The 13,268-nt window shown below is 43.4% G+C and overlaps 1 protein-coding gene across 1 annotated transcript; it reads right to left on the bottom strand.

Annotated features, from left to right (window-relative positions):
- On the bottom strand, positions 1-13,020 carry LOC133351380 (SH3 domain-binding glutamic acid-rich-like protein 3). The gene is made up of 3 exons (XM_061566531.1): positions 12,769-13,020; positions 3,784-3,951; positions 1-1,765 (listed from the first exon to the last, which is right to left on the bottom strand). Exons 1-3 carry the CDS (start codon positions 12,811-12,813, stop codon positions 1,700-1,702), a joined length of 279 nt encoding a protein of 92 aa, XP_061422515.1. The 5' UTR covers positions 12,814-13,020; the 3' UTR covers positions 1-1,699.
- Between the last annotated feature and the right edge of the window lie 248 nt (positions 13,021-13,268).

The following is a 13,268-nucleotide window of genomic DNA, read 5'->3' as shown; positions in this document are numbered from 1 at the left end:
TTTAGATTCAAAAAATAAAATTTATTGCTGCTGGAAGGATGCAGTGGACAAGCAGAGAAATGCAATCAAATCACCTCCGTGGGTCTATTATTCACAGTACCTATTTGACAAGCAGTGGATGCAGATCAATGCAACTGCAACATTAAATTCCAGTAAACAAGACTCAACACGAGGACTGCGTACATGTGATAAATATTGTTGGCATAAAGGCCAAGCTTTTAAGCACTGAGTGTTATTTTAATGCAGCGATACAAAGCATATCATGCTTAATTTTTTTTTCCAGTGTCCGGACACATCCATGGAATTTCATTATGTAATTAGGTCTAAGCAAAAAATGGGAATTATAATTACGTATTTCATGCAAGCTTTGTCATGAGACCGTTATTTCCAGTCGACGGAATCCCTTTCAACTGCAAGTGATGCTTTGTGGCCACGACAAAACAAGTACTATTATGATTAACATATGCCACAGTGAAAAATACGCAGTTCACCTCGAATACGATGTAGGTGTAGCCTATTGAATGATTATGATTTTGCATCTTAGCATGCGTTATGTATTTGCACGTTGTCTTTTCACGATTGTCCAACCAAATCGATATTTTCAAAACAAAATTGTAGTCGAGGAAGAAAACATGCAGTGTTTCATGAAATGACATTCTGCCGACTACAAAATAAATGTGCCCTTCATTTTAATCCATCAAAGTGTTACTTGTGTGAACGTAAGTTATGTTCCAGTGAACCACCTCCTTTGTAATCAACCAGAATTTTGTTTGTGGCACCAAACTCTGGACCAACACCAAAGTGCCTCCCCCTTTGAGGGCAACCAACAGCCAATTCAATATAGTATAAATTCCAAAAATCAAGGGGAAAGGGAAAATTGTTAATGTCTAATTATAAAAACAGTAATTATTAAATGATTACAACCACATTGAATTTAACACTAACGTAAAACTTCATAAAGCCTCCACAAAGACCACTTCTTGCCACAGAACTAGAGAACGTGCATTTATTTTCCAGCTAAGCGGGCTGTGGCACAAAGACGCACGTTTACACCCACCCATATTTCCCTAGATAGTGATGGCGGAGGAAAGAATTCAAATTTTTTTTTGCTTTGCACTCAGACTGGCAAGAAAACGAGAGAAAAATGTTTACACCTTTATAATGCATTACATTTGCATACAAGTCATGGCGATTGCAGAACGTGGTGATTTTGCAATATAAGCACCTCGAACAAAAGGTTAAGAAATGGCATCGGTGATACGCGTGGCAAATACTTGCATTCATGCTTAACTTATTGTGAAAAAGAACACGCTTTAAATTAGGAATGTTGCTGTGCATTCAGTACCCCATGTATTGTGGAATGCATGGCTGTGCGACCAGCAGAGGAATGACGCAAGTGATTTTAATGTGCGCAAGAGGAATGACGCAAGTGATTTTAATATGCAAACGATCAAACAATAAGCGATAAATACTGTAACAAGATGTTTCAAGAGATGTTTGAGGAATGGCATTGAGTGTAGAGATAGCAATTAATGTTGCATAATCAAAAAATCATGGTGGTTCACCCCGAGCAGACCAAGTCATCAAGGTTTAGTATAAAACAAAAAGAATGACCAGTGCCGTAGAGTATAATGTGAAGAGAGTTAAGCACAGCAAAAGGGTTAACAGATGCAGGTCGAGGCCTGTGAAGAGGATGTCTTCACTTGAGCTTCAGGAAGGTGTCAATGCTGTCCAGCTCGACTGCTTCAGCAAACTTCTCATAGTCCTATACAATCGCGAAAAAGAAGACAATAGTTGCTTGACAGGAAAGAATCATTTTAATAATAATAATTAAATTTAAACTGTCATCCCGGCACAATTCTGAATAATCAAACTAAAAAGTAAATACATCTAAAACGCACCTTGTATCACACCTCGAAATGGCAATCGATTGTGGTTGGCAGGTCCAGTGAATTTTGGAATGTTATCTGATGGGAATTTGAACCTCGACAGAGCCACCCACTGGGTTACACAATTAACAAATCTACTTCAAATTTGCTGTGCCTCTCAAACCTGTTGGGTGAAGCCCATAATTTCTGCTTTACACTTAAACAACAACTCAATATTTACAGAGGTGTGAAGAACCTGATGTAGTTAATTGTAATGCTGTATTACTCATAATAATATGAAAAGAAATTGAGCAAGGCAGACTGCTATGGTGTGGTCATGTCAGAAGAATGCCATCACCAAATATGAATCCAGAAGCAAAAAGGCAATGCTCACAGGACACAAAGGCAAAGTAAGACGCCAGAAAAATATGGATTGATGCAGTATAAAAGACACACAAATGTAGAGGAATGATGTGGAAACGTCAGTAAGAGATGGGACATGATAATCGCCAAAAATGGACTGCTGCCGAATAATGTGGACCCAGCGGCCTTCATAATGGGGCTAAAGAACCGCAAGACCGAAATCCACTTATAGTAAATATATATTGTATTCCGAATATCAGCAACGAGAAAATATTTTGTGAGAAATGTATTTGGAGAAATAAGGACATACACATACATTGAGAAACATTACCATCTTATTTTTGCTGACATGATCATGATAATAGTCAATGAAGTTGAATGTCAGGAAATTATTGTATAACTTCAAAGGGGAGGCTGAAAAGCTGGACTCGAGTTTAATATAAGCAAACTAAAGATCATGGAAACAAATGTGCTGTACAAAATAAACACATTATTTGGTGATGCTTCCTTGCCAGTGATGCAGACACTGTAAACAAAACACTTACACTTGTGAATAGCTGCCATAAAAGAAAAAATATATAATCAATGGCGTTTCAAGCAATGGCCATTCTTCATGTGCTCTGAAGAATGGCAATCACCCTGATAAAGTTGTATTTTAAGTCAGTGTTCTTGAGTGTGTTGAGTTTTTAGTGAAACAACATTTTATTTGAGTGAATATTTAAACCTATCACAATGAACAAACGTGGATTGGAGTCGAAATTTAGGAAATAAAGATGCGAACAAGGACAGGATGGTGTGTTTCTGGAAAACTTAATTTGAAAATGAACATCGGTCTACCAATGTGGCTGAAGAGAATCTTTTTCAATCGGTGCATATTGCCCTCTACGACAATAATTACAAACACAGACAATGACAAATACAATAAAACCAAAGGTGAAAAGTGTGCAAAGGAAGCTTGGTCAGATGCATGCTGGGACTTACAAAGAGACAGAAAAATAAGGAAATGAGTCAAGAAACAAAACACAAATGGAAAGACGTGATAACATGCAGGCTTTCGCGACCAATATTATCCATACGAGGTTTTTTGGGTTACTCTCCAACACACCGATGTGCTGTACTACTCACGAATTGACATTTTCTGTTGACGTGACAAACCTTACTATTTGGCTGTGTCGGGTGGTGGCGGGTTTAACGACACATTTATATTAATGCGATCTCACCTAAAAAAACTCTATTATGGAAAGACGTGGTAATGACTGTCAAGTAAAGTAGGTGGACATTGGCAGAACTCATCGCTCAAAGGGTTAATGGTTGATAGACAAGACCGAGACAAGGCAATGGACCAGACACCGTTCAGGACGAGACACTGTGGTGACTGAACGATGAACGCAGTTCATGTGCACAAATGAGACAGACTGTGACATTGCAGGACTGTGAGGGTTATTAACATCACGGGAAGGCTCTCATCCTCCAGTGGATTGACAATGGGTAATGACGATGTTGAACAGTATTGGTCAGACTGTGGATTAAGTGAAAAATCAAAGCCACTTACTCCACAGTAGGCGTTTTCATTGAAGAGTTGTGGTGGCATGGCGGTGGGGTTCCCACTTAGCTTCCTCATATTCTGCCGATGCTCATCATTTGCGGCAATGTCCACCATCTCGAACTTCAACCCCTTAGCCTCCAGCACTCTTTGTACCTCGCTCTGATTGGACTTGACCTGCGCAAAGACACGGCCGGCACAAATGCTCTGGTTAGGATGTTTACGGCAACACGTTAAATATTGTCACCATAAAACGGGAAGTGGGGATGAGAACCCAGGTAGAACTTTCTGGAAGGTCTCGTGCCTGGTACAGGCATACGAGTCAATTCATGTGACCCTGCAAAACCCTGAGTGTAATATTTTTACGAAAATATCGGAGGTGCTGCACACACAGTGTATTAGGGTTTCCGTGGTATGGCGATATTATTACTATAATGCTAATTTACCCAGGAAAGCTCCACCATAATTTTTCAGGAGGGTTCTGCCAAGTTTTCGCAAAAGGGGGCGATAAATGCTATGTTATTTTCCAATTCAGATTAACACGTAGGCTTTCGCGACCAATATTACCCATAATAAAGCTGTTTTTTAGATTAGATAGTGTAAATATAAATGCGTCGTTGAACCCGCCACCACACGACACAGCCAATTAGTAAGGTTTATCACGTTAACAAAATGTGCCAATTAGTTACTACTTCAGCACACCAGCTTTATTAGGTGGTTGTAATGATCAGTAAAACGTCATACTCGAATTGTAATTGTTGTGGGTTTACTGTGTGAAGTATTAACTAATTTATTGGCACTTTTTCTTTACGTGGCAAACTAACTGGTGGTGGCGTGTCTAGCGACACATTTATATTTACGTGATCTAACTCAAAAAACCTTTAAGATGGATATTTTCCAATTGAGTAATTTGTAGGTAATTCTAATAATTTTACAAATTGGGGCCATTACGCCATCATGCAAGAGTCTACTCTTGCTAATACTGCCATGGGATTGTTTACGTCCCCTGGTCAGCGAGGTGAATACCCCTGCTTAATAACCAGGGGAGCTGCTGGATTGGTACCATCAATCTGCAACATGCAGTGAATGTGATTCTGCTGGGCAATGTCACTGCCTCAATGATGATATATAATGCACTCTTTAAAAAACCGCGATAATCGCGTCATCCGTTGTCAAATATCATTGTACTCTGATTATCATGGGTCATATAATTTTTTGTTAATATATATTTTATATCCTGACAGAATATTTTTTAAATAATTTGCACGTATTCATGACGGACTGGACGCATAAGAATGCGCAATAACAAATGTTTACACTTACTTAGACATAATAATTAAACCCATAAATAAATAGCTATTCCCCATTAGTATTTTGATATATGGTTTTCTGGAGTAATTGACAAGCGCACGAGTTGTATGGCATCATAATTTCCAGAGTATTTAACGACCAAACTATTTTTAAATATTTCATTTACCAGGGAAAGCCCAATGGGCTATTAGCTCTTTTCAGAAGCGATCTGGTCACAAATGATAGCTCAACGAAGTGGCTTATTACGTGAAAATTTAAAGCAGAAAAATAATCTCAAGGCATGTTTTTAAATGTGGACGGGACAACTCGGCGGACACAGAAAAAAATCCACACGACCACGGGGCGAACGTGCAAACTCCAAATATACAGCAGGCGTCGGGGTTATAATCGAACCCACGACCTCCTGCATACCAAGCAGTGGAGAAAACACCTCGGCCACTAAGGCACCGTGTAATCAACAGCTTGTGCATTACAAGTGGTGTAGGTTGTAAAGTGGCAATGATTAAAATATTTATGGCCAGCAAATCTTGAGTGGACTGCAGTTTAAAAGCTTTAGGTGATTGTTATCTGTTCATAAAGACCCAACGCAGAAGATCCCTGGGTTTGATCTTCCACGAAGCTCATGGTCCACCCTAAACCACATCTGCACAAACCATGGAAGATGCGGATACCGGATGCACAAATGGAAATTTAAAAACTCTCGTGTGCGATTGTGATCCTCCAGAACAGACCGTACAACATAACGACGCAATGGCCGATCCACAAATAAAAAGATATTACAGCGATACACTCAACTGCTCCTGACGCAGTTATCTGGCTTGACCACCTGCATGTGAAATTGTAGTTGTTGCTCTGCATCTACATCAGCCATACGAAAGAAGAAGATCTGTTCACAGACAACTTATATATATAGGTGCATTGCTATTAGAGCTGTTAAACGAGAACCAGTAATCATTTTCAGAATTTATTAACGGTGCTAAAAGTTAGGAATCGCTCATCGTTTCCAGTGGAATTTTAGTAATGAATGAATGCACCGATTGGCTTGCGTGCATGGACAAACCTTAGCATCTGTGCCCTCGTTTCTTAATTAAAGGTGCAGCCCTGATATTGCTGGCTCACGCCACTGCTGGCGGAAGAGCCTCCACTACAGGGAGCTTTAGAGGGTATTTGGTCTACTCTTCTACGCTGACCAGACGCCTTGAAATAAATAGGTTTGTGTACCCACACTTTACCCCACCACACACGACCTGCCGATCGACTGTGGTGGATAGAGGCAGGAAGATTTTTATGTTGATTTTTTTCCATCGTTTCAACTGCCGTGCTGGGAGGTGGAATCGAACCGGTGACCTCTCGATTGCATGTCAAGCGCGCTAACCATTACAACACAGAAGTCTTATTCAAACCCGGTTTGCAAATTGTTGCACAACCAACACGCATCGTGATGGGCTGAGGTGACATGCTCCCAGGTGAGAGCAGGGAGGGTGTGGTTTGGGCCTACCTCAACTTTTGCACACTCACATTTAGCCTCGTTAGCCTTCACTGGCTCAGTAAAAAGTGTACAGTGGTGAGGCAACAGTACCGTTTGGTTTAACATGGGGATGTTGTGCAACATTAAAAATAAAGTCTTGACTATTAAAAATAAAGCGTTGCGTACAAGGAAAAAGAGCACCTCTTTAACTTAAGCTTCACGAATGACACATCCGTTCCGTTGCTTCTGTTTTCTTCAGTTTATTGAGCCACTAATGCCATGGCATAAAGCTTTCATTGTTATAACAAGGCACAAGCGAAGATAGTCTGCGACTCACTCTTGCCACATGTCTGGATAGTCCAGCCCAAAGAGCTCTCAAGAAATAGGCAGCGCGGCCCATGAAATGAAAGATGGGATGCTACTGGTATTGAAAAAAATCTAAAGTTTGCAGTAAAAAAAGTTAATTTTAAATCTTTAGAATAACGAAGGGGGCTTTATAATCTGTATGATACGGTAAAACACTATTAAAATTTTTATGCTTAAAAATCTGCAATTGTTTGTTTACGTAAATAAGATGTTTACAGTAAATAAGGAGTTTGATAAGAACAAGGAAGAAAAATCCTGCATACGCGCGGATTATGCAATGCTTTCCAATCAACCCATTTAGAAAAGTGTAAAAAATTAAGTTTTACGTTAATCTTTTTGCATTTATGCATTTGCTGCATTTTAATGTCTGGTGTGTCATGATGACAGCCCTAGTGATCTCCATGTGACCTCATCCAGCCAATTGCGCCACTCTTGCATCATGCATTTGATAATGACAATATATATTTTCATAAAGTTGCATATTCACTTTAGATCCAAATGTATTTGATTTCCCTAGTATTCCAATCATCATTAAACTGAGAAATAAATGAATAAGCAGTGCCATAAGCAACAATACTGGAGAAAAGCTGCACCGTATAGCTCAAGTAAAACAGGCTACATTTGTTATTCAAGCCTCTCGAGACATTTTCATCCTTGAGGAAACTGCTCCTAGATATTTAAACATGTGCAGCAAATCCAATATTTTTGGAACATATGGGATTGTGCGGGAAATACTGGGCGATGAGGAAGGACACTCAAGAACACAGGAAGATAGGAAGGGAAATATGTTTAGACAAACAGGTGCATGAGGAGACATGGAGAGACATGGTGGACATAGTAAGATAAGGCAGGACAGAGAGAGATGTGAAGACATACAGAGATATTCAGGGACACAACGAGGCGGAGAGGTACAGGGGCATGCGTGGAGACATGGAGAGATGTGCAGGGATACTCTACTGTGAAACATGGGGCTAGAGGGACAGAGACACACAAGTGCATGAAGGCAAGGGTGGTCACAAAGCCACCGATTGTTTGCCGTTTCAAACAAAGCAGGGTGGTGTCGTTGTTAAGGCAGCGCACATGAGTATAATATAATTTAAAACAGGGGCAGTACCTATTCAATTCCTGAAACAAAAGAATATTCAGACCATGAGCGTTCTGAACCAATATTTATATACACCACGTCATCAAGCAAAGCAAACCCTCATGTATGTTGGTCACATATTGTACCATGTACCATATATGTGGTACAGTAATGTGTATTGGTAATTTTTACATGAACTGCAACAGTGAGGAAGTAAAATTTGGGAAGGAAATTGCACATTGAACAACAATCGCTGAGGAACCACAAAGCTGAAAGGCAGCCAAACTTTGAGCCGGTGCCAACAATTACCCAAGTTCTGTTGGCCTCTAAATATTAAGATGTTTTCAGCCAAATAATAAGTATTTATACGTGTGAGAGGAAACCAGAGCAACCACAGAAAACACATGCCTTTGAGGAGACAATGATTTGAAGATGTGAAGTCACAGGGCGGTGGCGGTCGCAGCCTGCTGCAGAGGTTCACAGTTCCAAGTCAGCAGCTGCCATGATTTTTAGTGGGGGTGCATTAACTGTGACAGTAATGTGCTGCCTGCTTCACAGCAGACTTTAAATATCCTCTGATATAATATGTAAGATTGGGCCATTGTCTGTGGGCATCAGGGCCCAAATTTTCCAAATTAGTAAATCACCCACAAGTTACTCAATAGAGTTTATATACATAGCAATCATCGCCCCCTACTGGTAGACTAATGCCCCATGTTACTCTTGCAAATGAGACAATATCTGGCCTCTAAAGTCCTCACAGTAAGGTGATGCTCCTCAAACAAATCCTGTTGGCTTTCCTCATGTGATAATCTAATTGGGGGGACTTGTTGGAATTTGAACATGACTTGGGATCCCACAGTTCTTAGTTCTGGTAACAGGGGTAGAACAAAAACAGGTGGTTATCATCCATTCGGGTGCGACGGAACCACACGAAAGGGAAAGAAGAGAAATAGGGCCCCACTGCCTCCAACCAAGTGGGTACCTCGCGCAAAGAGGGAAGATGAAGATTTAAGGAAACGCCACAGTTCCTAAATAAATGTTTAACACGTAGGCTTTCGCGTAAATATGAGTGTCATTAAACCCGCCACCACCCGACACAGCCAATAAGTAAGGTTTGTAATGTAAACAAAACATGCCGATTCGTTACTAGTTCAGCACACCGGTGTGTTGGAGAGTAAACCCACAACATTTACAATTCGTACTCGAATTGTTAATGTTGTGGGTTTAACGATACATTTATATTTATGCGATCTAAACCAAAAAAATCTCTATTATGGATCTTAAATACATTTTTCTTGCATATCTATTTAAATACAATGCATGCAAACATATACGCATGACCATTTCATGTAGTGAAGAATACATCTTCTTTAATGGTTGCAGAATAAAAAAAGTGAAGCAATCGTAACCACTCCAGTAGCAACCAAGAGCCCTATAACCGTTTTTCATGTAATGTTTAACCGAAATGTCAGGCAAACAAAGGAGGCACTGTTCCACTTTGGGCCCATTTGTACACGCACAGCCCTTTTTGTCAATCCACTGCTGGATGACGGCCTCCCCACACCGTGCGTATCGCGGGGGCTTATATATGACCATACTTCAAGATGCCGGCCAGTGGCAGTGCAGGATTTTTTTAACGTGGGGGGCACAGATTTGGATGTGAAGGGTCACATTACAAGAATTGATTTTGCTCCACTTCCCTCTGCTACCCACCTCGTAGCTCCACAACCCTATCATGACACGGTTGGTCACCCATCCAAGCACGAATCAGGCTCGACCCTGTTGCGGAGCCTCTGGGTGCTTTTGGTCATAGGACAGTTATATAACACCGTGCATTAAAATGCACCTTCCCTCGCAGTTTATACACGTACGGTATATGCAACATGATATGGCAGTGCAGTGTGTGCACTTTTAGTAAAATAGTAATACTATTTACATGTGCTACAGTAATGTGGGTCAGTTTGACATGGACTGCAACAATGATGAAGATTAATTTTGCTTGTATATTGCGGATAAAAAATGATTTGCAATTTATCAGGTCACTTTTTGTGATCGCCTATCATGAAGTCACAACGTTTTGATGTTGCTTTCAAATTAAACCATAGAAAATATAAATAATGGGAAAATATTTATATCACTTTAATGCCCTGGCTTGAGTAGACCACAACTGAGCTGAGAGTCTGCCGAGGATCTTGGGCACACATTGGGGCATATTATTTTTAAAACATGGCTTTAAAACTCATTAAAGTGCGAAATTTACCGTATCAATGTCAAACAACCTAATTTTGCCAGATCCGTATTTTGAATACGTGTATATTAATAACTTTCAGAGTTTGCATTCCATCACATTCAGATAACCGGCCCAGTCTTAAGCACGCCGAAGCCTGTACACGTGATTGCACTGTGCAGTACTGCAACAGCTTTATGCTTGATGCATACTGTGCGTGTGTACATTGCATTGTGCACATAAAGCCAGTATTGTGCAGAGTGCACGGTACTGTATACAATTAGCCAATGTTCAAATCACCCGGAATGTGTGCGCTTTCTCCTGGAGCTGAGCGGATTTGAGCCTGGATAGCAATACTTAACTGTTATTGTTTAACCAGGTAAAGCCCACTGAGCTTTACAGCTCTCTTTCAGAAGCGACCTGGCCACAAATAATAGCCAACGAAGTGGCTTACCGTGCAGAAATGTACAGCAGCCACATCCTCTAAACGCGTGTTTCTAAATGTGGAAAGACCGGAGGACCTGGAGAAAAATCCACGAGTCCACGGGCAGAGAGACAGGAAAACTCCAAATATACAGCAGCAGCAGCAGCAGGCGTCAGGGTCGGGATTGAACCCACGACCTCCTGTATACCAGGCGAGGTAGTCAACATCTCCTAGCCACCACGGCGCACGTGTATGGATGGGTGACCCCCATGCACAACAGGTATCATTGGCTGCGGTTTGCTACGTTGTGGGCAGAAAAGGGCGATGTTATACTGTACGTCTATGCTCTCAGCCTTTACCGACCCGCAATGACCAGCGTGGTGAAGTATGGTCAAATAACAACCCCGTACGGCGTCAGGGAGGCCCTCATTTAGCAGTAGACTGACAGAAGGGCCGTGCATGTACAGTACAGGGTGGTCCAGATCGTCTTGTGACCCCCATTGAATTATCTAAAACTTTCAAAAAAGTTAAGGAAGGTTTATAAAAACAGAAATTAACATGCAACGGGAAAAAAATGTTGGGGGGGGGGGGGTCAATTAATTAGGGGTCACAATACATCTGGACCACCCCTTTGCATTGTATAGCTGCATACAATGAAAGTCATTCAAATCGTGGCCATGGGTTGGTTCTGACTGAGCAAGCCCCTTGTCTTGAAGAAGGGAGGAGACCCCCTCAGGGAGCTGCCCCCCATCGCAGTGATCCCTGAGGACACGAGAAACCTCCCGACGGAAGGTGACCCCCGTCTCGGGGAAGGAGCCCAGAGCCCCCCTTGTCTCAAAGACCCCCGTCTCAGGGAAGGGGGCCCCCCTCGCCTTAGGGAGTGAAACCACGGAGATGTTAACTACCTCGCCTGGTATACAGGAGGCCGTGGGTTCGATCACGACGCCTGTTGTTGCTGTATATTTGGAGTTTGCGTGGATTTTTATGCGGCTCCTCCGGTTTTCCCCTCCACATTTAGGATCAACATCACCACCTCGCGTCGTTTAGAGCATTTGGCTGCTAGAAATGTCCACGCGGTAACCACCAAAACTCGTCGCGCTGTCATTTGTGGTGGCCAGGTCGCCTCCTAAGGCATGAAAGAGAGCTACATAGCTCAGTGGGCTGTTGGCTGATAAAATAACAAATAGTTGTCATAGTTTTTAGTCTCAGGGAAGAGACTCCCACCCCAATCCAAGAGAACCCGCTCTCAAAGCAAACCCCCGCCGCCTCTGTGCAGACCTCCTGTCTCGGCATGCACCTCCTGTCGGGGCGGCTGGGGTAGCAGCTCACCACCCTAGGGGTCCCCTCTAACCCGGCGGCGATGGTGGTGATGTGTGGTGATGGTGGTGGTGTTGATGTGTGGGGGTGATGTGTGCGGGTGATGTGTGGTGATGGTGTTGATGGTGATGGTGTTGATGTGTGGTGGTGGTGTTGATGTGTGGGGGTGATGTGTGATGATGGTGGTGATGGTGTTGATGTGTGGGGGTGATGTGTGATGATGGTGGTGATGGTGTTGATGTGTGGGGGTGATGTGTGATGATGGTGGTGATGGTGTTGATGTGTGGGGGTGATGTGTGATGATGGTGGTGATGGTGGTGGTGTTGATGTGTGGGGGTGATGGTGGTGATGGTGATGTGTGGGGGTGATGGTGGTGATGGTGGGGGTGATGGTGGTGATGGTGGTGATGTGTGGGGGTGATGGTGGTGATGGTGGTGATGTGTGGGGGTGATGGTGGTGATGGTGGTGATGTGTGGGGGTGATGGTGGTGGTGTTGATGTGTGGGGGTGATGGTGGTGATGGTGCTGATGTGTGGGGGTGATGGTGGTGATGGTGCTGATGTGTGGGGGTGATGGTGGTGATGGTGGTGGTGTTGATGTGTGGGGGTGGTGGTGGTGATGTGTGGGGGTGATGTGTGGTGATGGTGGTGATGTGTGGTGATGGTGGTGATGGTGTTGATGTGTGGTGATGGTGGTGATGGTGTTGATGTGTGATGATGGTGGTGATGTGTGGGGGTCTCCCAGCTGCACGACCCGCAGTGCGCGCAGCGCCAATTCCACGGCGGAGCCTCTCACCTCGCGCGAAGCCGCCACGCTGGTGTAGTAAACCTTCACCACCATGGCTGAGATGCTGCTGCTGCTGCTGATGATGCTGCTGCTGATGCTGCTGCTCGCCGTCGTCTGCTGCTGCTGCTGTTGATGGATGGCGCGGTCGGTGCGAGCGAGCGAGCGGTGTTGGTGGCTTGGAGCCCGCAGCGGAAGGGCGTCGCAAGCGGCAAAGCGATCGCTCGGGGATCCGAGGCTGCCACTGCCCACCCAGCACCCACGCGGTGTCAGGCCCAGAGGATTTACCTCCACATCGCCGATATATCGCGATATGGCGATACCACGATATGTGTGTGTGTATCGTGCGGTACAAGATCCACGATGTTGGCGCGATATGCCGTTGCATCGCCGTGCCGTATATGTATAAAAATGGTAGGAACCTCCTGGTTACACCAGCCCACAGGGGATTATTGTGTCCGTCGTGTAGGGAGGGGCTGGGTGGAGAGGGAGGGGCTGGGTAGAGAGGGAGG

Source organism: Lethenteron reissneri, chromosome 37, assembly GCF_015708825.2.
Source record: "Lethenteron reissneri isolate LAM-NWPU_2019-01 chromosome 37, ASM1570882v1, whole genome shotgun sequence".
NCBI classification, from domain to species: Eukaryota; Metazoa; Chordata; class Hyperoartia; order Petromyzontiformes; family Petromyzontidae; genus Lethenteron; species Lethenteron reissneri.
The sequence above is the reverse complement of the archived record's forward strand: the minus strand, read 5'-3'. Positions and strand labels throughout refer to the sequence as shown.

Bases quoted from the DNA above. Each gene is read 5' to 3' on its own strand.
- LOC133351380 (XM_061566531.1), bottom strand. From the start codon at position 12,813: ATGGTGGTGAAGGTTTACTACACCAGCGTGGCGGCTTCGCGCGAG. The intron at 3,952-12,768 runs GTGAGAGGCTCC...GTCTTTGCGCAG, and splicing joins GCGTGGCGGCTTCGCGCGAG to GTCAAGTCCAATCAGAGCGA. The intron at 1,766-3,783 runs GTAAGTGGCTTT...GCGATTGTATAG, and splicing joins ATGAAAACGCCTACTGTGGA to GACTATGAGAAGTTTGCTGA.